Source organism: Vulpes vulpes, chromosome 4 (genome assembly GCF_048418805.1).
Source record: "Vulpes vulpes isolate BD-2025 chromosome 4, VulVul3, whole genome shotgun sequence".
Classification (NCBI taxonomy): Eukaryota; Metazoa; Chordata; class Mammalia; order Carnivora; family Canidae; genus Vulpes; species Vulpes vulpes.
Window position 1 is genome coordinate 131,395,838 of NC_132783.1, and position 24,315 is coordinate 131,420,152.

Below are 24,315 nucleotides of genomic sequence, written 5' to 3' on the forward strand. Positions count from 1 at the left end.
ATTTTTCTCCTTTGTAAACAACCTTGTGGTGGTGGTGGTGGTGGTGGTGGTGGTGGTGGTGATGATGATAATTATCATCTGCATATTTTTGGTCCACTTCCCTCAAAGACCTCTGGGTGTCTTTCAAAAATTAACATAATTCACAATACATCCAGTAATCTACCTGTAAGGCTAAAGAAACTCTATAAGTAATGTCTTGACATTGTGGGTGTTAACTATGATTTGTTTCTTTGAAATCATTGCATACCTGCTAATTACAAGAAAGTTTTTCTAAAAATTAGCATAGCACACTAAATGGGTAGCTCTTGGTGAGACTGTTGTATAGAAAAAGCCCGAGTTAAAGCTCTCTCATTTCAGCTGTGCTAATCCTCACTGGCACTGTTTTCCCTACAACGCTTTGTCCAGATCATGTCTGTCTCACTTAAAACTCCTTAAAGGTCATGTGACATCAAGGTCATAAAAATCTATTAGAAACATAAAAGCAGGATTCAAATATAATTATTAGGAATACTGATTAGATCAGTAATGACTAAACTTTTCTCGCTTGCTTTCTATGTGGTTTTTGAAGTCCACAAGGAAAATAGTACAGTTTTGAATACATTTTTAACGTCATGATCTATTATATTTACAATTTCCAAAACACTTTGGTGTACATTATTTCACTGGATCTTTCAACCATTCATGGAAGAAAAGATACATGGAATGTCTCCCATGTAATAGATTAAGGAATTGAAGACTGAAAGAGTTTAAGTCATTTCTGTAAAATCATACAATTTAACCAAGAGGGGTAGCCAATGTTCTTTATGCTGTATGCTACTCTTTCTAATAATGTAATATTCTGCAATATCATTTCCCCTAGGCAATTCTAATGGGATTTGTAAGACTTGTAAATTGCTTTATGTAGCTCAATAGGAATAAAAATTCATTCCTTCCCTTCAAACTCCTAGCTCTGGTTTCCCCACTTTCTGGTACTTGGTAGTGGTTATCTTGCAGTGATCACCATGGGCACTGCCATCATCATCAGTAGTAACAGCGTCATTGGTATAGCAGCAGTCCTATGTCCGATTGTGCTGAGGGCCTAGTATCATAATAGATGTGGGCATTATGCTAGGTGTAAGGTGTATAAACAGTCTTAGAATCCAATCAAGTGTTTAGGAAAATGATGAGATATAAATTACAATCACCTAGAAAAGAAGAGCTGAATGCCTGGGGAGGTACTACTGCTACAGGGATTGGAAGACCATGTGAACAATGAAGGCAAGGCTTCAAACAGGCAACCAATTAGTCAGGAATCAAAGCAGGTACTGGCTCTGAAGACTTATAGGAAGCATATCATTTAATCAAAAAGAAGGAAGGAAGAACATATTTTAGGCGAGAAAGATGACATTAGCTGAGGCATGGAAATTGTTAATATCCACGGGATATGTAGGAAGCAACATCTAGTTGGTTTACAAGAGGGTTTGATGAGTTGGTACCAGTAAGATGGGGAGCCCTGAGCCTCTGGATTAAGGGTTTAGGATTCCACGGCAGCTACTAGTGGTCATCACACACTACATCATTCTTTTCTCTGGTCGGTAACAGAAGATCATTTCTGTGTTCTTATAAGTATCATGTGCTTTTTAAAAAATAAATCAATCCCTTATCTGGATCATTTTGCCCTTATAAATATAAAGTAGCTATCAATATGTTTGGGGTATACATCTACCATCTTACTATGTGCTTTCTATTGTATTGCTTGTCCTAAATCTTTTTTCTGTTCTCCTTTCTTTTCTTATTTTGGATTTCACATTTTAAATTTATTCACCCTTTTTTTTCTATCTTAGTTTGGAATTAACTCACATTAATTCACTTAGTGGCCACTCTAGGAATAACACCATGAATTACCGACTAAATAATAGTTAGACTTTGATAAGTTTAAAATTTGTGGTGTAATTCCTAGGGTAACCACTAAGAGAACAGTAACAGAATGCACTATTTCCAAAAGTAAGTAGTGGGTAAAAAGAAAGTAAGAAAAGATACAGAAAGGATAAAAATAAGAGGATGAACAAAGATATAATGTGTAATTGATATTTAAAAGTTTAATTTCCAAAAAAAAAAAAAAGCATTGTAGACAAAGATTACCTCCCAGTAATAAAAGAGTTTAGTTCACCAGGCCTAGATGGCTTCTTGGTGAACACTACTAAACATTTCAAGAGGAAATAATTCCAACTTCCTCAGACTCTTCTAAAGAATAGAAATCAAACATATTCTGACTTGATTTATGAGGCTAGTATTATGCGGATGCTAAAAGTTGACAAGGACAGTATAAGAAAGAAAAGTTATATGATTTCCTCACTCATGAACAAAAATTCAAAAATCCTAAACAAATTATTAGCAAAACAAATCCAGCAATATGAAAAAAGGATAATGCTTCATTATAATGTTGGACTTATCCCGGGATGTGATGTAAGTTTAATATTAGAAAACTGACCAGTGTGATATTTCATATTAATAGAAAACAGAAAAATATCATGCCAATCTCAATAGATGTGGAGAAAGCATTTGTTAATACATTTATGAAAAAAACCCACAATAAGCTAGAAATTAAACTTCCATAATCTGATGAATATCATCTAAAAAAAATCAATGGTCAACAGTTTTATGAATTTTGACAAGCTAACTTAATAATTTATATGGAACGGCCAAAAACAAAGAAGAGCCAAAATGCTCTGGACAGATGACAAGGTGGGAAGATTTCCTCATCTAGATAATGAATAAATAATATGACATTATGCGGTTTTGGTACAAGGATGGAAAAATACAGCAATGTAACAGACCTAATTTATGATATGTGGTCACCTAATTTATGACAAAGATGATACTGCAGTGAAATGGGGAAAGAATTTGGTATAACTTATGCAAACTGAAGTATTATTTATAGTATAATCTACTGACATTGGAGATAGCCAATATTCTTAGCCATATATAAATGGTTGTGTGGGCATATGTGCTCCAGTAGACAAGTAGGTGAATGTTCATAGCAAGGATATCCATAATGCCACAAACTGGAAGCAGACTAATTAAATAAATTATGATAAATTTATGTAATGAAACAATATACAGCAACAAGAATGAACAGACTACAGCTTCAGTCAACAACATAGGATGAATCTCGTAAATAATGTTGAGCAAAAGAAAACACAAAGAGACAAAAGGTATGAGTCCATGTATTTAAAGCTCAAAGCAAGCAAAGGTAAACTATACTGTTTAGAGATACAGACTTGGGTGATAAAAACTCATGAATATGAAGGCAATGGTAAATAAAAAGGCAGATGGAGGGTTGGTGTTGTAGGGATGGGGGTTTGGGACGGGGAAGGGGCACAAAGACTTGGTAGATATGGACCTTCTCCACATGTGGTGGTTCCTCCGGGATCTACCTTAGATGCATCCATCAAGTCCTGCAGGTATACTTCATGTACCTTTTTTAGGTGTGCCAAAATCCACATTAAAATTATTTATAGATGCAGCAAGACAATTAAAGGATTCTACAATCATTTTTTTGAGAGGGAGAAATGAAAGAAGAAGAACAGAAGATAGGGAGAACAGAAAGGAGGCACGGAGGCTGCTGTGGGATAAATCAGAGAAAAGAACCCTGGAGGCAGAGTGGCCAGGAAGGGACTTGGGAAATGCCCCACCAGAAGTGTTGACTCCTAGCTCTGAGATCCTGAGGCAAGCTCCTTGGCTGCTTCTCCCACAGAGTCTTTGGGAAGGTCCACACTGCCTGTTTGGATGGAATATTTCAGGGAAACTCAAAGGAGGCCTGGCACAGAATGAAAACAAACCACGTTGGGCACCAAGGACTGTAGGATGTGGGAACACTGGTCATCCAAGCCAAACTCTGAGTGCACCTTCTGTACAGGTGGAAGCTTCTCCTGACATGAAAGTTATCTGCATGCTTTTCCCTTCTCTTCTGATTTGATCCAGGCCCCTTGCAGTCAGGGACCATTGTCCCTCCACCTCCCAGTAAAGCAGAAAAAGGACATGAACTTTGAACTCATATAGTCCTAGTTTCAGATCTCCTTTTTGACACGTAACATGCTAAGTGACCTTGGCAACATATTTTAACCTTTCTGGATCCTCATTTTCCATGGTAAAGAGAATAATACTTACCTCATAGGAAACTTCTGTAAACCGGAGGCCTACAGGCCAGAGGTGAGTTTTGCCTGGCTCTGGAGAGTTTTACAAATTTGATTTCATTTCTAACATGCTAAAATCAGTAGGTTTCATACACAAATCTGGATTTCTGGCTTTTCTTGGAAAATTGGAAAATCTGGCTATTTATCATTCTGAAATGGGAAAGTTGGTCAGGGTAGATGGAGTAGCACATACCTCTTTAGGAGGATGATTTCCACTTGGCCCCAGTCCCATCTCTCCCTATTGCATTATACTTGACCCATGTCATTGGCTTTTCCTGACTGGCCCTTTTGGTCTTTGTGCTTGAAACCTTGGCCCAGCAGAGAAAATAATCTACATGTTGGTTTACTCCATTCTTGAACTCATATATTTGCTGACTGAATTGTTTCACTTCTTATTTCTTTCAGAAAATGAAACAAGTTCCCGAAGGTATATATTTATACAATGCTGTGTAAGTTTTCTACCCATAGCATATTACCAACGTTGGTACTTAGTGAAAATGTAGTAACGAGTCTTGCTCACCATGTGAGATATTGCTAAAGAAGCCTGCTGCCAGGTGTCCATCACCAACTTCTCATCTGCCTCAAAGTTTAACTCCACATTTTCCAGCGAGTAATCGATCTTGCCCTTTAGTATGGCCCTTGTTTTTGGTTTGGTCATAGCGGAATCCGGGGAAATGGATATTCGTGGAATTAGAGGAATTCTTTGAAAAGACAAACAAACAAAAAGGAAATATAAATATTTTATTGAACAGAATTCTATTTTTATGACCATGTGACTTTGGGAATTTTGTTGTCTTGTTTTAATCTCAATTTCCAAATTTGTCCTGGAAGAACTCTTCAAATGAAGAGAAGACTAAAAAAGACTGCATTCAAGGGGCACCTGGGTGGCTCAGTCAGTTAAATGACTGAGTCTCAATTTTAACTCAGGTCATAACTCAGGTCATGATTTAAGGTTGTGAGACCAAGCCCGGAATTGGGCTCTGCACTGGTGTGGGGCCTCCTTTGCTTGAGATTCTCTGTCTCCCTTTTCCTCTGCCCCTCTCCCCACCCCTGTCTTATAAAAAAAAAAACAGAATGTATTCAAATTTTTATAGTCTTGTCAGCATGAATAAACTAGAAACAAATAGTAATAAAACATAATTTTTAGGTTTAATTCTCATTGATTACAAGGAGGGAAAAAGAAACAATGGCAATCTTGAAGAAATGCAATTTTGAAATATATCCAGGGCATAAAATTCTGACAAGAAACAAATCAGCCATAAAAAAACAAATCAAATAAAACTGTACATCATTCCTTTAAGATGACTAACATCATTTGGCTTCCTGAAGTTGGACAGTAAAAAAGCAGGATATGAAGAGGTGAGGACTGCAAGGAGAAATCCCATGGAGGCAACGGAGTTTTGGTGGTGGGTGGAGGAGAAATTCACCAGCCCTCCCCAGTTTAGAGTATGGATGATGAAATCTTCTCTTTGCTTTGTAAAGTTCTGTGAGAACACAAGCTCCCTCTCTCTCCAGTCTTTCAGCCACGTTGCTGCCCCTATGTAGAAATTTTAGAGCTGCTCCCAGGAACATTCTATCCCCTAAGGACTTTCAAATCTTAAATGCTAAGGGAAGCAGGAAGAGACCCCCAGGGAAGAATGTTTATTATGATTGGGGTCCACCTTAGTAGTCCAAAGTGCAAAGAACCATCAGCTGGGCATGGAAAGGGGAGAGAGCAGCTCCAAGGATGCCTTTGTTGAAACTTGAGGAGTGTCAGGAACAAACATTTGGTCTGGCTGACTTAAGCACCTGGGGGAACAGAGTGGTGATCCAGAAAGCTGATTGTGAGCTCCAGCAAACAATTAGCTTGGTCTTGTTTTGAGGCATTAGATGTGGTTTCTTGAACTTAGCTCTTTGATTCTTATAGTATTTGGAATTCTGATAGCGTACTGTGCCTATAAAGCAATGTGCTGAGGTTCTTCTATGCAGCACACATCTACACACAAGGACAACTTACGTTTTAATAATCAAGTAATACTAAACGTCAGTCACTGAGACACCGAGATTCATGTGTCTAACAAGCTAAGGTAAAGGTTGTGTGATCCATCTGTAAATGTTTAATATAGTACAACATGCATTTCCTAACACTTTTGCTTTGGAGGACAGTAATGGTGGCATATCATTTAGAAACAAAAGTTGGGAGCACATGGGTGGCACAGTGGTTGAGCGTCTGCCTTTGGCTCAGGTTGTGATTCGGGTCCTGGGATTCAGTCCCATATCACGCTATCCACAGGGAGCCTGCTTCTCCCTTTGCCTATGTCTCTACCTTTCTCTCTGTGTGTCTCATGAATAAATAAGTAAAATCTTTAAAAAAATAAATAAATAAGAAGAAATAAAATTTGGGGTTAGAATTCATTTACAGGAAAAAATTCTGGTCTAGCTAGCTCTGCCACTGTCAATGGATATGAATTGGGGCATGTCACGTGACTGTGGAGCTCCTTTCCTTGAATAATACAAATATATGACCACTACTATTACTACTGTTACTAATTCTTAGTAATTGCCAATTATTAGTTATCAACAAATTATTAGTTACTATCATGTTGTTACAAGAATAAAATTGACAGCTATGTGGAAATGATTAACAGTATGCTTGTTTCCCTTATTTATTTTAAAGAGACTATAGTTGATTGGTTGGTTGGTACATTGAGTTTCAGTAGATATTCATAGCAGTGATTTGAGCTTGAGACTGGTGCAAGGTTGTTTTGCAGAAATTAAGAACTGGCTGTTCTTTTCCCTGTTTCATTCTACTAACCAACTTTAATAGCTTCCCCAATATGCCTGACTTGCTATTTTGTGCTAAGAACAGAATGCACTGCTACTGCGGACATTGGAACTTGGCCTCTTTTAATGGCTTTGATGGTTCATATTGCCTTTGGAATTTTTTATTGTTTTCAATTTCAAAGTTCTCTCTCAGTAGCTTGCTGAGTCAAACATTTCTCTTGTATTCCTATCAAAAAGATGGTACTTTCCTTCTTGTGTTTTTTTGCTTACACATGGGCATGATGGGGACATGATAAGGACTACACTGAGGAAATCTAGAGAGAGAAGTGGGTCTCGGATCTTATGTATAACCCTATCATGTTCAGGTATCTCAAATCCTGTTTGGCACAAGGGAGGATAAAGCAAAACAAGAACATTCTCACAATTAAAATATTGCATGTAAGTTATGTCATAACTATTGTCATAATAGTCCCTACTTATTGAGAGTTACTGAGAGTAGATCTCAAGTCTTCTGATCCCCAGACATGGTACTCAGTGCTTTGAGGATTTCAGTTTCTGTAATCTTCACAATAACTCTACTTTATAGATAATAAAAACAAGGCTTAAGAAAGTTGAGGTGACTTTCCCCCAAATAAATTGTTCTAATTTATTCGCATATGACTAGTAAATAACAGACCCAGGATTGAAACCACATCTATCTCTCTTCAAAACATATTCACTATACCATGTTTAGTTTGTACAACTTGTGTTACCTGCATTGACCTGAGCATACTTGTAAAATAAAGTACATATACTGCTTTCAATCTTCAATACATATATCTTTGGAGATTTAAATTTAATGTTCATCCTGTATATTATTTTTCAAGTCTAACTTCTTTCTTTTTCCCCTCTTAACATTTGTAGGTTCCTGTTTTCTCATTGACCTCTTTATTGGTCATGAGAAAATATTAATTTAATTCTTAATGCAGACATTTTTCTATCTGTTCATAGCTTCTCTGAGTTTGGAATCTTGCCCTTCCCCTGCTCCCACCCATTCGGTCTATAAATGCAATTATTTACAAACTTTTGTATTGAATAGGAATATTTGGTTGAAAATACGATTCCTTATTTTATTGTTCTGGCAGGAGTTTGATTTTAGACTATTGACAAGTCTTTCAGTCTCATGAAGTCATAATCACATGATTGAACCTTTACTGTTTCTCAGTTTCCTTACCTGTAAAAGAAGACTCACAACCCCTTCCATTTTCATTTACATGTCATACACACACACACACACACACACACACACACACACACACATACTTGGGACCTTTCATAAAAGTGATAGAGATTCAGGATTCTTTGCTGAAAACTCTTGGGCCAAAAGTTTTTCAGAATTCAAAATTTATAGACACTACATAACCCCTAATATCCTCAGCAGAGTTTGCTGGAAGCACTTCATAATGAAACGCACTATACCTCTTCAGCAAAGTGAGTAAATAGTCACCATACTTTGGATAATAACGCATATCAACCGTCTTAAATTAAAGTTAGAAAATTTTTCACTTTTTGGAGCTTTTTTCAATTTTGGATTTGCAGATACAAGAGTGTGGTTTTTTATTACTGGCATTCAACTTAAAAATCATGAGGTTTTATGTTCAGACCAATTACAGCACAACATGGTCTACCTTACCTGAGTTGGCTTTCCAAAATGTCTCTACTACTATCCAGCTGGACCAACGGGATTCGAGTAAATCTCTTACTGTCATCGATTGGAATTTTGCATTCCATTCCCCTGTAATAATCTTGAAGGAGTCTCTTTGTATCTTGGAAACGGTTCAGTTCTGCCTTTAATAGAAAATATGAATGTTAATGCCCAAGAAAAAAACGAGCTGATCTTTATATATTTCCCATATAGGCTCTGTAAGCACTATTTAAAAATATTGCAAGTGAAATCAATTTTCTGGAAATTAAGAAAGAATTGGCTATAGTTGTGGATCTAAGGGCATACATATATCTTTCATAACAATGAAAGATAACTGGTGACTTGTGTTTTCTGTACTCATTGAGTATGATTCCACTCAACAAGATGGTATTTCTATGCTTCTTGACTTTATGACAAAAGATTATAGTATGTATGACAGCTGAAGTAGTACATATTATTCATTACTGTGATATTAAGAATTCCTGTGTCCTATATTCAATCACCCAATACCTTAACAAACATGTGAATGCCTTCTATTTTATCTATAGTATAAAATAAAATTACCATTCATATATTGTTTTAAATTATAAAGCATGTTTTAAATATTTGGATTTTAAACATAAATTTAAGTAACTTTTCAAACTAGCATTTTGAAATGATTAGGAAACTAAACAGTTTTTTCTTGCAGAGCAACCAAATTAAGTTTTAAAATATTCATATATGGACAAATCTCACAGTGCAATAAGTATTTGCACTTGTCATGCTTAAAGACAGAATCCTAGTTTTGAAGAGAATGTAACAAGTTAGTTGATTTGGGAGACACCAAAAATACGATATATACAAATAAAAAATACAAATACAGGTACAAATACAAATACCAAAAAGCCTGAAGTATAAAGCAAGATTAGGTTTTGGTGCTGTAGGACTGTTTAACATAACTGTGGAGAAATGACAAGGTAAGGCAAAGTGGTAATGGGTAGTTCTCTTTTCACAGTTTCTATTCTTGCTCAATATGTATAGTAGGGAGACCATCTCCCCATGCTCCCAGAAAACCTTGTCTGTTGGTGTTGCCAGTACTGCCTTGAGAGAAATGGAGAACATAGAAGAAGTGGTGATAAGTCAGGCATCAGTCACTCACTAGGGACTCCCTTCCAGCCAAGGCACAACCCTTTGCAGTAATGAGGAAATGCATGCATATCTGAGTGCCAAACACAGAAATGTAGACCATGAGTTTTCCAATCCCTTCTCCCATTAGGTGTCAGATCAGTTGGCATGTCCATGTTCCCCTTTGGTATTGTAAACATGACCTCCAAAATTTGATTTGGTTAGTGGGGCTACTTACACCAGTACCTGGGGGCCTAAAGACCGAAACTCTTCTGTAGAAGTATTCCATGATACATAGTTAATAATAGCATATTTTCCAAAAAGAACAAAACTGACCTAGTGTTCAAAGCCCTTAGCTGAACCTAACCCAAGGATATTTATGAAGGGATCCCAATATTTATCAAGCAATTAATGTTGCTATTTATTTCATAAAACATCAAGAAATAGTCTTGTACTGCCATATTCACAATTTAGAATAGATAACTGCTTTCACATTATAGTCTACAACAGAAGACAAAAACAGTTTCAGTAAGTTTGGTTTTGATACAAAAAAGAGTTCACCAAACTGCTCTTGAAAAGCTGTCTTGTACATCATTAAACTTTTCTAGGCAAATGAGTGAAACAGGAAAATGTTCACCTGGTTAAACTGAATCTATAGTATAAAATAAAATTACCATTCATATATTGTTTTAAATTATATTTTTTAAATATTTGGATTTTAAACATAAATATAAATTTAAGTAACTTTTCAAACTAGCATTTTGAAATGATTAGGAAACTAAATAGTTTTTTCCTGCAGAGCAACCAAATTAATTTAATTAATTAAATTAATTAATTAACCAAATTAATTTAATATTTTAAAATATTCATATATGGACAAATCTCACAGTGCAATAAGTATTTGCACTTGTCATGCTTAAAGACAGAATCCTAGTTTTGAAGAGAATGTTAGAAAATCATTCAGCTGGAACTAGAGGATATTATGCTAAGTGAAATAAGTCAATCAGAGAAAGACAATTATTATATGATCTCACTCATATGTGGAATTTAAGAAACGAAACAGAGAATCATAGGAGAAGAGAGAAAAAAATAAAACAAGATGAAATCAGAGAGGGACACAAATCATGAGACTCTTGATCATAGAAAACAAACTGAGGGTTGTTGGAGGGGTGGGAGGATGGGATAATTCGGTGATGGGCATTAAGGAGGGAATGTGATATAATGAATTCTGGGTGTTATATAAGACTGAGGAATCACTGACCTCTACCTCTGAAACCAAAAATACATTATATGTTAAGTAATTGAATTTAAATAAATTTTTTTTAAAAAGAAAGTCATCTGGGTAGCCCAGGGGGCTCAGCGGTTTAGCGCCGCCTTCAGCCCCGGGCCTGATCCTGGAGACCCAGGATCAAGTCCCATGTCAGGCTTCCTGCATGGAGCCTGCTTCTCCCTCTGCCTGTGTTTCTGCCTCTCTCTCTCTCTCTCTCAATTTCTCTCTCTCTCTCTTTCTCATGAATAAATAAAATATTTTAAAAAAGAAAATCAGCTAGCATAGTATTTTTAAAAATTTAATAGGTAGAAAACTTGTCCCATAGGCTGTGAGTACCTTGCTGGGGATAAAACAAACAAAACTTTGCAATGTCAAATTGTTTCAGAAATGCTGGGTTAATGTATCAAAAAGGTTTCTTTATGACATCTTGATGTCCTAGTATGTCAATATGTTTGTCCATCTCCCAAGAAAAGGGAAGCACAGTGTGCAGTACCTCCCAATCTCATTTGATCATTGAGTCCTTTTCTGTGAACCGTTGTGTAAAACTAGTGTCCCGTGGAATGCACTTTGGGAAATGCTTATCTAGTTGCCTGTAACTCAGTACTGCAGGCCTTGAAGACTTTCACAAAGATTCTTTCCCTCGTCCTCCACTCCATAGACATGGGTTTATAAGTTTCCTGGACAAGCAGCTCAGTTGCTTCAAAAGTCTGTTACTTGATGGACAGTTCTAGTCATTAGGCTCTTTCTTCATTTATTGGACTAAAAATCCCCTTCCTATAATTTCCAGCTTTGGTTTTCATAAGGTCCTTTGCTGTTCCACATGGCGGGCCTTCAACTATTTGAACAATGTTGAAGGATTGTACAGAAGTCCCGGCACAGGGTTGTTGCGAAGGTTTCATGTAACCTACGTCAAAGTCCTTCAAGTAGTGCCTGGCACGTACAGAGTAAAGAGTAAGGAATTAATGAAGAGCAGCTTTTATTTGCTGCCCAGGCCTTTCTCTTCTTTCCTCCTCATTGGATTTAGATGTAGATTCAGCTTCTCAGGACCAGAGCCTTCAATCTAGGTTCTTGCTGAGGTCTGAGATTTCTAACATTCCCCAGAGAGGCAGGTACTCCTCAGACTAATGAGAAATGATTCACAAAAATTCTCTATTCCCTTTGCCTTCATTACTGGATTTCAGTTATTTCTGCCAGAAGCTTCTGACGCCCCTGTTCCAACAGTCAATCTCTGCTTGCCCAAACCAGTACCCCAGCAACGCTGCCCAGCATGGCTGAGGCTGCTTGGCTGGCTCACTTTAATCCTTTGTACAACCCACGCCTGGATCCCAGAGCTGGTATTCAGTGACGCTGCTCCTGGGTCTCAACTTTCTGCTGACCTTTCAGGCCTCCTGTGGTTCAATCTGCCCCTGCACCACAGGCTTATCCCTCTGAAGGTTGCAAGTATCAGCATTCATGGGCATTGGCTGAATGAGCCTTTATCGAACACCTACTGTGCCCTAGCTTGGCTTGTCAGCTACACAGCCCTCTCTCCTGCCATATCGCCTCATGTAAGTCAATCATCAATCAGTTGAAGACTAAAACCGTACCCTTTTCCGTTCTCTACCCTCACTGCTATGCTCTTAGGAAAAAATACTCATGAAGACACAGCTTGACCAACATAGGCTTACTATTCCCCTCAGCTTGGCTGAATTTTAGACAGTCTTCTTCCTAACTCGACACTCCCGGCCATCCCTTTTCTAATTTACTTTAGAAAATTTGTCATTGTAAATCCTTGCTCTGTCCCTTTGAGTTGTCTTTTTTTTTTTTTTAAGATTTTATTTATGAGAGAGAGAAAGCATGAACAGGGAGGGGAGGGGCAAAGGGAGAGGGAGAAGCAGCCTCCCCACTGAGCAGAGAGCCCAATGACATGGGGCTCCATCCCAGGACCCTGAGATCCTAACCTGAGCCAAAGGCAAACACTTAACTGACTGAGCCACCAGGTGCCCCTCAGATGTAAATCCTTTTTTTTAAAGGTTTTATTTATTTATTCATGAGAGACACGGGGGGTGGGGGCAGAGACACAGGCAGAAGGAGAAGGAGAAGCAGGCTCCATGCAGGTAGCTTGATGTGGGACTCGATCCCCGGACTCCAGGATCACGCCCTGGGCCGAAGGCAGGTGCTCAGCTGCTGAGCCACCCAGGGATCCCCAGATGTAAATCTTTTTAAAAGCTTCTTGCCAGTTGTAGATCTCAAAACTGTCTTTCCGGAGTATCTGGGCACCATCTCTTTGAAATGTAAGCATCAAGGAACATAACACCCCTGTCCGCCAGTTCCTCTGGGAGGGGAGGAGCCTAACTTGCTCCTTGAGGGTATCTTGCTCCAGTGGTAAAACTAGGTGAAGATAGGAAGGATCCTATTTGTACTACTGTTGACAACGGTCTTGGAATAAGAGCAATGTCTATCTTCTTATCTCATCTAGTGCAAATTTTATTTAACAGGCTGCAAATAAGATTATTCTGGTAAATGGTGGGTTTTTGTTTTTTGTTTTTTCAATCTGGACATAAACTTTTTTTCTGGAATCAAATGCCTGCTGCCATTGACCTAGCCCATGCTTTGTGGCAGAGATGCTTTCCTGGGCTTCTGCTGGCTACTTTGGGTGTCCATTGTGAGGGGCTGACGAGGCAACAACCAGTACGGACAGCATTTCTTCTGTCCCTCTCCACACTTCTAAGCCACCTGGTGCAAAGCTGGTTGGTGGTTGCTTGGAATGCTCGTGTGTGTGTGTGTGTGTGTGTGTGTTGAATCAGGCTCCATGTCCAGCTTCACAGGACCTTGAGACCAAGACCTGAGCTGAGGTCAAGAGCTAAACGCTTAACTGACGGAGCCACCCAGGCACCCAGGGACGCTTCCAGTTCTGGTGTTTGTTTGGCCCCGGACCAAAATGATTTATTTCAGCTAACTTTCTCAGCAAGTTGGAGCTCAGGCCAGGCAGAGTGCTGTGAGTAAAATGAGGCCTGAACAGGCTCCTCACACTCCCAAAGGGAGGGACAGGACACAGCTGTGGAGACAAGAGTCTGTGTTGTTGACAAGCCACTCTTACCTGCATTAGTGAGAAGAAATGGTTCATCGTTATTCCGATTGAGTCTTGCAACCAGCTCTCGTTAATAATATCCTGACGCTCCTGCTCTGCTTCTTCCTTCCGGGCATCACAGATGTCCCACAGGCGGTCTCTTAAATCCTGAACAGAAAGAACACAGTTATGCTTTAGAATACATGGCTCGAATTACCTCCGGGTAATGAAACTAGAATATTTTACCTGCCTTAAAAATGTCTCCAAAGAAAATTAGACCTAATGCACTCATGGATTTTATTCCTTCATTCAACAGATATTTATTTTGCTTCTTCTCTATGCCAGGCCCTTACTTTGTAAAACCAGCTCACCAAATCATATGCACAAATTCACTGCAGTTCACTTTATTTATGGGTGGCTATGTTTTATGTAGTATTCTAGTCCTTTCCCAGAAAATTTGTTTAGTTGAAGAAGTCCTGGGGTGTCTGTATGGCTCAGTTCGGTTAAGCATCTGACTCTTGATTTCAGCTCATGTCATGATCTCAGCGTCGTGAGATCGAGCCCTGCATCAGGCTCTGCACTGGGTGTGAGCTCTGCTTAAGATTCTCCATCTCTCTGGCCACCCTCCACCCTGTTCTCCCTTTGTCTCTCTAAAAAAAAAATTAAGAAGTCCTTTCAGGGAATTTTTGTGGAAATGGCATATTGTTGGTGGATGAAATATGCAGCTGTATTTAATCCAAGGGCATAGGCTTATTCATTCACCATAAGTGGAACATGTCATTCACCAAGAAGTGCTGTCTGAACTTAATAGGATTGTCCAAAAATAAGCTTTCTACTAAAGAGCTAGCAGTAAAAAAAAAAAAATCTTTTAAAGATCCCAGCTCTGCCATTTAGATAACAAAACAATAGCTACCATGTACTGAGGTCTTTCCATGGGTGTCAGTGTGTCAGAATGGAAGTCACTGTACTTATATCAACTCATTTAATGCCTCGCAACAACTTGAGGTACTATTATAATGTTAATTTTGCAGATGAGTTATAGAGAGGTTATCTTCCTAAAGGCACACAAAAAGTTGGTGGTGGATCCAAGATAGGAGTCTGTGCTCTTGAGTAATATACACCACTATTTCAGGTCTTATATACTTTACCTCTTACCTCTCGTGTGTGCTACGTAGAATAAATTAGCTTACGTATTTAAAGTGCTTAGCACAGTATTTAGCATATGATAATTCCACAGTTAATAAAATCTATTATATCTTATAAGAATATAATATTATTTATAGCAATAAAATATCTCTTTAATAAAATATCCCATTAACGAAATATAGACAGTCAATTAAAATGTGACAGTTCTCACAATAATAATTTATTGAATGTTACTATGGGTTGGGCATTGTGGGTAAGTGCTTTACATGGATTACCTTGCTAGTCTCCACAATAACCAGGAGTAAATTCTGGTGAAAAAAATTGATGCCCAGAGAGGTTAAGTCACTTGGCTATAGTTTCAGTGTGGGGTGGAGCCAGGAATCCTAATGCAAGCAGTTTCATTCAAGCATTTCCATTTCAGCCAGTGCCCACAGTGGGTTTTATTTCTGTGATATTGTGTTAATGGAACACTTAGCACTTTGGTTTGTTACCTTCAGGGAACTGGACATAAAAATGAAAGTATCACAACCATTTTTATAGTCATATGCTAAGTGTCAGCACAAAACATCATTATTTTAGAGCCGATCTTGATATCTCCATGGTCTTTCCACAGCTGCTCTGGCAGACATTCAGTGCATACTGGCTTGCGCTTACCAAGTATTTGTACATTTCTGAGAGCTAGAAGAGTTCTCTTTTTGTTCCTGCTTCACTCTGAGGCCTTGGCAAGTACTAGCAGCTCTGTGGCTCAGATTTCTGATGGTAGAGTGAGGACAATGCAATAGCAGAACCTCTCCATTAACTTCTCAGAATTGGAATGAAATAAGTTAAGAACAAGCACATTGACAGATCATAGAGAGGGTCTGGGATTATCCAGAGGCACAGCTGGTTTTCACACTTTATTTGGCAAGAACTAGGGAATTATTATATATCCCTGAATAATCAGAGTGGGTTGTTTTAAAGAAAAACTCATGGCTATTAATTGTGAAAGTCGTGCAGACAAAAATCATTAAAAATGATCACTTTTACAAAAGTTTTAAATGTTTTCTGCTGGGTCAAGAGCCCCAATTCAATTTATATAGGACTTACTAGAGTCTCATATAAAACAATAGGACACAAAAAGGTCAAAAGTCAAAACTTACATGAGACAAACACAAGAAGTAAAGCAAGGTTCACAGTATTGATATCAGATACAATAGAATTCAATACAAAAAAAGTACTTTGGGGCAAATATGGTTATTTTATACTCTACAGAGTATAGGAGACCATGAAGAGACAGCTTGTCATGCTTCTTCATGGGTCAAATAATGCTGCATCAGAGCTACAGTTAATTCAATGCCTGCTGGATTAATGCTCCAGCACCCAGATCATCTAAATCATTATAATACCTTCACTTAATTTCAGTAGCCTCGCAACTGGTTTCCCAGCCTGGTCTCCCTTTTATTCCACTATAGATAGATCCTTTTAAAAACCAGAAGCTAAGGCTTTAACTCTCATTCAGATCAATACCAATATCCTAATAATGACCTCAAGGCCTTATATAATGTGATCTCTTATGATCTCTCTGACCTCATCACCATCCACCTGGCCTGCTCATTCTGTTCCTCTAGCCACCCCAGTCAACTTACTGTTCTTTAAACACACTATTCATCCTTCCACTTCAGTGCCTTTGGCTTTTCTTCCCTCTGTGCCTGATACACTCTTCCCCAAATATCTACACAGTTCATTCAATCACACCTGTTCTGAGTTTGCTCAAGCATCACGTTCTCAGTGGGCCTTTCCACAACCACCATATACAAAATGGTACATCAACATTCCTTTCCTGCCTACTTTCTTGTTCTTCACAAAGCTCTCATTACCAATGACACACACTCATGGTATATTCTATATACTCATTTGTTTATTGCTTATCCTCTGTCTTTTGGCTACCAGAATATAAACATCTTGAGGTCATAGACTTTTTGTTCACTGTTGAGTTCCAAGACACTTGAATAGTGCTAGGACCATGATAGATGCTCAATAAATATTTGTAGAGAAGATAAATGGCTCATGGGATAGGTTTTGGCACTTTTTTGTTATATAAATAAATATTAAGATTATAATCAGATTTGACTACCAGTAACCTATATTTTGGGAGTGGCAAGGGAAGGAATTCCTGTGACAGAAAGAGGGGCTCTGTAAATTTATACAGGAAAGACAAAAGGTAAGATATTGAAATCAGGCTTCTTGGGTTTGAGGAGTCCTTTCCTAAAGCATCAGAGTAATATATCCCATTTATGAATTTATGAAAATCTGCCTATTACGTGGCAGGCACTGTGCCTGCTGGAGATACAAAGATGTAAAAGATTTGCTACCTCCCCTCACAGGATCTATTCAATATTGGCAGGCTTTTAGGTTTTCCACGAAGTCCCCTCTTCCCTTCCTTGACATCATCTAACCATATGACTGCACTCAAGGTAGGCATGTGCTTAATACCAAGCATGGAGATAGTTACAATGCCAAACAAAGCTTTGGGATAGGAGTCTACAAAAGAGATCCCAAGAATGCTCTTGCTTTACTGGACTTGGGTCCTTTCTCTGGAAGTATTGGCCAGCATGTTCTCATTCTGAACTCAAGTTTGGTCTCTCTCTCTGCCTTTCTCTGTGTGTCTCTCATAAATAAATAAATAAATCTTGAAAAAAAAATCCTGTTTAAAAAAAGTGAGGTGCCTGGATGGCTCAGTGGTTGAGCATCTCCCTTTCGGGTCAGGTTGTGGTCCCTGGTCCAGGGATCGAGTCTGCATTGGGCTCCCTGTGAGGAGGCTGCTTCTCCCTCTGCCTGTGTCTTGGCCTCTTTCCTGTGTCTCTCATGAATAAATAAATAAATCTAAAAAAAAATCCTGTTTGAATTCAAGTTTGGAAGAGCCATTGCTCTTGAAAGTTGGTAGATAAATGTTCAAACCATTTCCCTCCTCACCCTCACACCTCATGGAAGAAGAAAGGAATGAGTTAGGCTTCTGCAGTACAATATTCATGTGTGTGGAGACCCTGGTGCAGCAGGTTGCAGATTTCCTTACATTTACTCTTTGGTGTAGTTCAGACTTTGTTTCTTCATCATCCCACAGGTCATCAGGAAGAGCATTGAAATCAGCCTGCCATTGAGATACAAAATCTTGCTTGTGATCTGGACGCCATAGAAACTGCTGGAAATTTGTTCTGTAAGGCATTAAGAGAGTGAGATGGAGCTTACACAATATGCCTGTAGAGTACAAAATTCTCACTTTGGAAATTTTACTTACCTAACCTCGTATAAGTAAGCAACCACACTATGCTGTTCTTCTCTCAGATGCCTGAGTACTGTTTTGATGGAGTTTATGTAGGAATTTTCGATTAGTTCCCAGTAGGGCACTAAAAATGAAGGCATTTCCTGTTAAATGATAAAGCATAAAATTAATCATTTCAAAGTGATAATTCTCTTGAATAATTGAGTCAGAAGAGCAATACTCAGCAAGAAGATCAAGATGAAACCATCTAAAGCATTCTTTTTTTTTAAGATTTTATTTATTTATTCGTGAGAGACACACACGCACACACACACACACAGAGAGAGAGAGAGAGAGAGAGAGAGAGAGAGAGGCAGAGACACAGGCAGAGGGAGAAGCAGGCTCCATGCAGGGAGCCCGGGTCTCCAGGATCAGGCCCAGGGCTAAAGGCGGTGCTAAACCACTAAGCCAGGGGGCTGCCCTATCTAAAGCATTCTTTGTGAAACTTCTTGCTCTTCCTTCTCTCCCCTCCCCCAGCTAATTCCTAATTGAAATACTTCTTCATGTCTCGGTTCAGACAAATTTCTTTCAGAAATCCTTCTCTGATCAGAAGAATGTTGAGGGCAGCCTGGGTGGCTCAGCAGTTTTGCCACCATCAGCCCAGGGCCTGATCCTGGAGACCTGGGATCAAGTCCCACATCGGACTCCCTGCATGGAGCCTGCTTCTCCCTCTGCCTGTGCCTCTGCCTCTCTCTCTCTCTCTCTGTGTGTCTCTCATGAATAATATATATATATATATATATATATATATATATATATATATATATATATTTTTTTTTTTTTTTAAGAAAAGTGTTGAAGGCCTTCCTCTAAAGTTCTGGAGTCCTATCTCAGTACCCTGCACTCAGCACTCTCTCCCATTATAGTAAGGATGACATTAATGGCAACTGCTCATTCATTTGTCCATATTCTCCTCTAGAATACCAGTCTCATAAAGAACAATGAGAACAATGCTGGTTTTAGTCACCACTCTATCATTTTTCTTAAAATCACTACAGTGTCTGGGACATAAAAGGTACTCAAATATTTATTGAATGAATAAATAGATGTCAGATTTTGCCTACATTGGAAAACTGCCTGTCATGGACAATATCTAGCATTCATGTCATGGTGGTGATGAATCATTTCTCTGCATTTGCCCAAGTGGTTTTATCTTTGCTGTTTGCACCATGAAAGTTAGAAAATTTCTTTATATTATCTTTGATGATGCAAGATAAACAACCAAAACCAAGAAATAATTGAAATGAAATAAAACTAAAGACACATATTATATCCAATATAAATTCTCTGTACTAAATATTACCTTATTGGTTGTACATTTTTTTTAGTCATGATATTACACATGGGGCTTGGAGAGGTTATTTGGTTAATCTCCCTTCCACTAAGAAATACCAAATATTAAGGATAAGTTATCCCTCCACAGATCTCACTGAAACATTTCAGGGCAGGTCCTCTGGTGCCACACAACTATGTTACTGGAAATTTTTCCTGTGTGTTGAGCAGAAATTTGCCTTCCTTTCCACATATCAGCCCCTAGCTGTGCCCTTTGGAGAAGGGCACTACATTCATACAGTGTTCCTTATGACAGCATGTCAGATATTTCAAGACAGTAAGGAGGTAGGCTGGGATTCAGGATGAAACTCGCTTGTTTGTGTAGTCCTGGCATCTAGTACAGCATTTGCACATAACGGGCCCTCAATAAATTTTACTATGTAGACACCCCTGAGCCCAGTTTAATCAGCAGTTAAATTTTTAGGAGACTGGCTGGCTCCATCTAGTTCTAAAGTCCTATGATTTAATGTCTAGACACACTTGAAGTACTCATTTATCTAACTTAAACATTTACAGTTTCTTTAATGTTCCTCTCCTGACATTGTTTTGTTGTTGTTGTTGTTTTAAGATTTTATTTATTTATTCATGAAAGACACAGAGAAAGAAGCAGAGACACAGGCAGAGGGAGAAGCAGGCTCTGTGCAGGGAGCCCGATGTGGGACTCGATCCCGGGACTCCAGGATCACGCCCTGAGCCAAAGGCAGACCCTCAACCACTCAACCACTGAGCCACCCAGGTGTCCCCCAACATTGTTTTTAACACCCTTCCCCCCACCCCAGTTCCTCCCTCTGGTTTCTACTTTTTCATGATCTCTCTCAAAAGATGCGGTACCCAGAATGGTGCTGAAGACCATTTTAAAGAAGCCCACTACTAAACCTCCCTCCTGGATGACTTTAGTCCATTAATTCACACTCTGTGTTACCTCCTAGAAATAGACCTAATTAAAGTAATACTCTGCTCACAGATCTCATTCGTTTCTAAGAACTTCATGAGAAATTGTCAAATACTATTTTGAATTCAAGATACACCTCCCTGATCCTTCTATTCAACCTTGCTGCCAAGGAAAAGGAATGGGCCAGTTCAGCAGGACTTAGTGAACCTGTGTGGGCTCTGGGGGAGCATTTTTGTCACTTATGTGTGCTCAGAAGTCATACTTCTAATAATTTTCTCTCAAATTTTGTCAGTCCTGGTCTGTATGTAACTAAATCCCATCAGCCTTTTATTAAACATTTGGATGTTTGCCTATATCTGGTCTTCTGGACCCATATCCTCAGTGATTTCTATGAGTTATTGATAATGCCATATCTATAGGTTCTTCTGGTCTCTGGGATGTAATTTTTTGAGTCTGGGCACTTAACTCACATGATGTGACTAGATGTTCAGATCTATACTTTCCAATTAAATAGTCTTCTTTTCATTGGATAAGACTGAGGATAATTGGAAATCAGTAGCCAAAGCAAATATGCTCTAAAGCTTCAGAAACTATAAACAAAGACCTCTCACTCTGTCTTCTTGGTCCTCTCTGCAACCTCTCTTGTGGCTGACAAAGGGACAAGGACCCAGGCTCCTCTGGAACTTGACTGCTGCCTCCACCCGGGAGAGCCAGATATGAAAGCAATCTCTCTCAATCTCTCAACCTTTCTCTCTCTCTCTCTCTCTTTCAATCTACCTTTCCCCCTTCCCCTCTATCTCCCCTCTCCCTTCCTCGATCTGTCCACATGCCTACTAAGGGAGGTAGATATGGGGTCCTTGAAAGGCCTGCAACTAGGGTTACCAGATAAAGTATAGGGGGCCCACTTAAAGCCATTGTTAATCTGAAATTAAAATTTAACTGGGCATCTGTCTTGCTTCTTCTTTGGCAGGTAAGCTCTGTAGCTGCCAAAGTGTGAGAAGGTTAGGGTGGGAAAAGGACTAGAGTGGATTATGTGGCTGCTTTGTGCTGCATTTCTGCCTCTTGTCCCTCTAGACCAAGTCCTATCCTTCATTCTTCATGCTACTCAGTGCCCTGGAAGGCTGACTTATGTGAACTACTTCAGGAAACAGCCCTGCCTTCCACCTTCTGGGCAAGAGATGGGAGAACAGAAAGATATGAGGTCTGGTTCTGAATCCCCTGGCTCTTCTCGGCCGCACCACTGTGGGTGGCTACATCCCTCTGCTGAAGGCCTCAGCTCCTGTCAGATAGCACTCTCCACTGAAGTCCCCTCAAGTTCCAAGCATCTGCTCCCTTTCCTCACTTTCTCAGTCCTATAGGCCATATGGCTCCTGGCTATCCCTTGTTTGGGGGTAATAATTGAATCCTTATATTTTCCCTTATTTTTTATCCTTTATTAAACTCTCCTTAAATTATTATCTGCTTTAAAAAAATAAAAAAAAAATTATTATCTGCTTTCTGCCAGAATCCTGACTGCTAGAAGGTCTACATGGGAGCCGATGTCGATGTCGTATCTCAGTGGTATGTTTACTTTTTTACTTCTGTCCTCTATTCCTTCTTGTCCTCTATAAATTTATTTCTCTCATGAGCTTCAAGGTTTGGAGTTAAGGATTGCATTTCAATATTTTTGTCTCTCACTCTCCAGCCCTGCCAGATAATACCATTTTAATTTTATTTTTGTCCCAACAACCATTTCTATATCTTGATTCTATGACAAATTTTTTAATGTATTTATTTCAAAAAGTAGCTTCTGTTTGGCTGAGTGATATTATACATATCTACAATTATATCATTTAATATTATCACCTCCAAATATTTTCTAACTTCCTTATCAATGCTAATTAATTAAATCATTAGAGTTCCATCAAGAATCTACATTGTGTTTGATTCTGTATTGAATAGAGCTAATTATCCCACATGTTCCCAACCTTCTCTCAAAGAGTTTATAATCTAATTGGGGAGATAAGACATGTCCCTAGGAAATATCAATAATAACAGCAACACCACAACCACTGAAATTCATCATGGGGTCTCAGATGTCTGGCACAGGCAGTCAGTGTTCAGAGTTCATAAGAGGAAGAATTCACTGAGAACTGCAATGAAGAAAAGAGGGGCTGCATCTTTTACAGAGCTCTTTGAAAAAAAAATGTGAAAGTCCATTCTTGATTTTTTTCTTAAGGTGATTTATCTATTGAAGCAACCAGATTTGCCTAGGTGGAACTGGGCTTTGTGGTTGTCAGAGAACAAAGAACTGAATGGAGCTTCCAGGGCTCACCTGGGGCATCTCCTCACCCTATACTGGCATACCTATTTAAAGTTCTCAGGCCAGACAGTGCCCTGTTCTTTTGTTAGTTTAGTTAGCTTCAAAAAATTTCTTCTATTTCTCAAAAGTGAGAGGTTAAACTTCATTTGAAAGCATTATAATGTGGGCATGAGAACATGGATGGAGGGCTATAATTTGCTAGATATGTGTTCTGAGGAAGTCATTCTTCCAAGAAACTGCATCTCTGCTTGTCCTTAGGGAGAAAATTGGTCCTCACAGAACCCATTTGTTCTCCTGCTTTCAGCACTTAATAGCCGTTCAAAGCATGACTCAGAAACTCGAAGGAGTAGGGAAGAGGATACAATGTGATTGAATGTGTAGTCTCAAAAATTCACCTTGGCTTTTTGATGAAGATACATATCACCAGCTATGAAAGGCCTTCTGGGTAGTGCAAATAAAGGTATGAATCTTACTAAAAAAAAAAAAAGAGAGAGAGAGAGAGAAAGACTAGTTTCTACTAACTTAAATCTAAACCGTCATACCTCAGGAATTGGTTCATTCACGTAGACCCATTCTTCTGATCCTGGCTTGGGTGGTGGTGGCACTATGGGAACAGGTGACATGTCTGTAGAATCAGCAGGTGATTTCTTTAGTGGTCCTTTCCCTCCTGGTGATTTTCCTTTAGGAGAACCTTAAATATGCATATTAAATCATTCTGTTACAAGTAGGTGAATAGAACCAGATTCTGGTTGATGAATAAAGCTAGAATTACCATGGACTTAAGGCAATTCATTAAGCAATTTTGGGAAGACTTACCAAATCAAAAATCAAAAACTCTATTCTCTACAGCTTCCAAATTAACCAGTAGTACCAGTAACAGGTTTTTTTTTTTAAAGCTACTTAGTTTCTTTTGTCCAGTTGGCTATGAAAAGCAACTTGATATTTTATTTTTGTCTCTGTCCTTGCTTCTAAAATGAACAGTTTAGACTGTAAAGTGCATTTCATTTACTACTGCAAATACTAGTAAATTAAATTCTCATCCTGAATGAGAAAGAGAGTAAGTGTACTATAAGCAGTGCTCTTGATGGTTGTTTTTGCTTTTGTTTTTGTTTTGAAGCTCAGGATAGGAGCAGGGAAGAAGGAAGTTACTATAAGAGTCAGCCAGAGTTAGTAAAGAATGCAAGGAAGGAGATAGGGTATTGCAGCTCCTGAATATTCCAACATTCCCTGAATGAGAAACAGGGTTTCTGAGTGGGAAACTATATTTCTTGCTACACTCAGGGAGTATGGATGAAGGTAC

At 38.8% G+C, this 24,315-nt stretch overlaps 1 protein-coding gene across 6 annotated transcripts in view; it reads right to left on the minus strand.

The window, feature by feature from the left end:
* The window catches only part of SPEF2 (sperm flagellar 2), a 164,484-nt gene that overhangs the window by 48,478 nt on the left and 91,691 nt on the right, over nt 1–24,315 (minus strand). For all 6 annotated transcript variants that reach the window (XM_072757106.1, XM_026016694.2, XM_072757103.1 and 3 more), the window contains 6 exons: nt 23,558–23,706; nt 18,466–18,593; nt 18,244–18,382; nt 14,076–14,213; nt 8,611–8,765; nt 4,696–4,876 (listed from right to left, as the gene is read on the minus strand). In XM_072757106.1, coding sequence (XP_072613207.1) covers nt 4,696–4,876; nt 8,611–8,765; nt 14,076–14,213; nt 18,244–18,382; nt 18,466–18,593; nt 23,558–23,706 — 890 coding nt within the window. The remainder of the gene's footprint in view (nt 1–4,695; nt 4,877–8,610; nt 8,766–14,075; nt 14,214–18,243; nt 18,383–18,465; nt 18,594–23,557; nt 23,707–24,315) is intronic.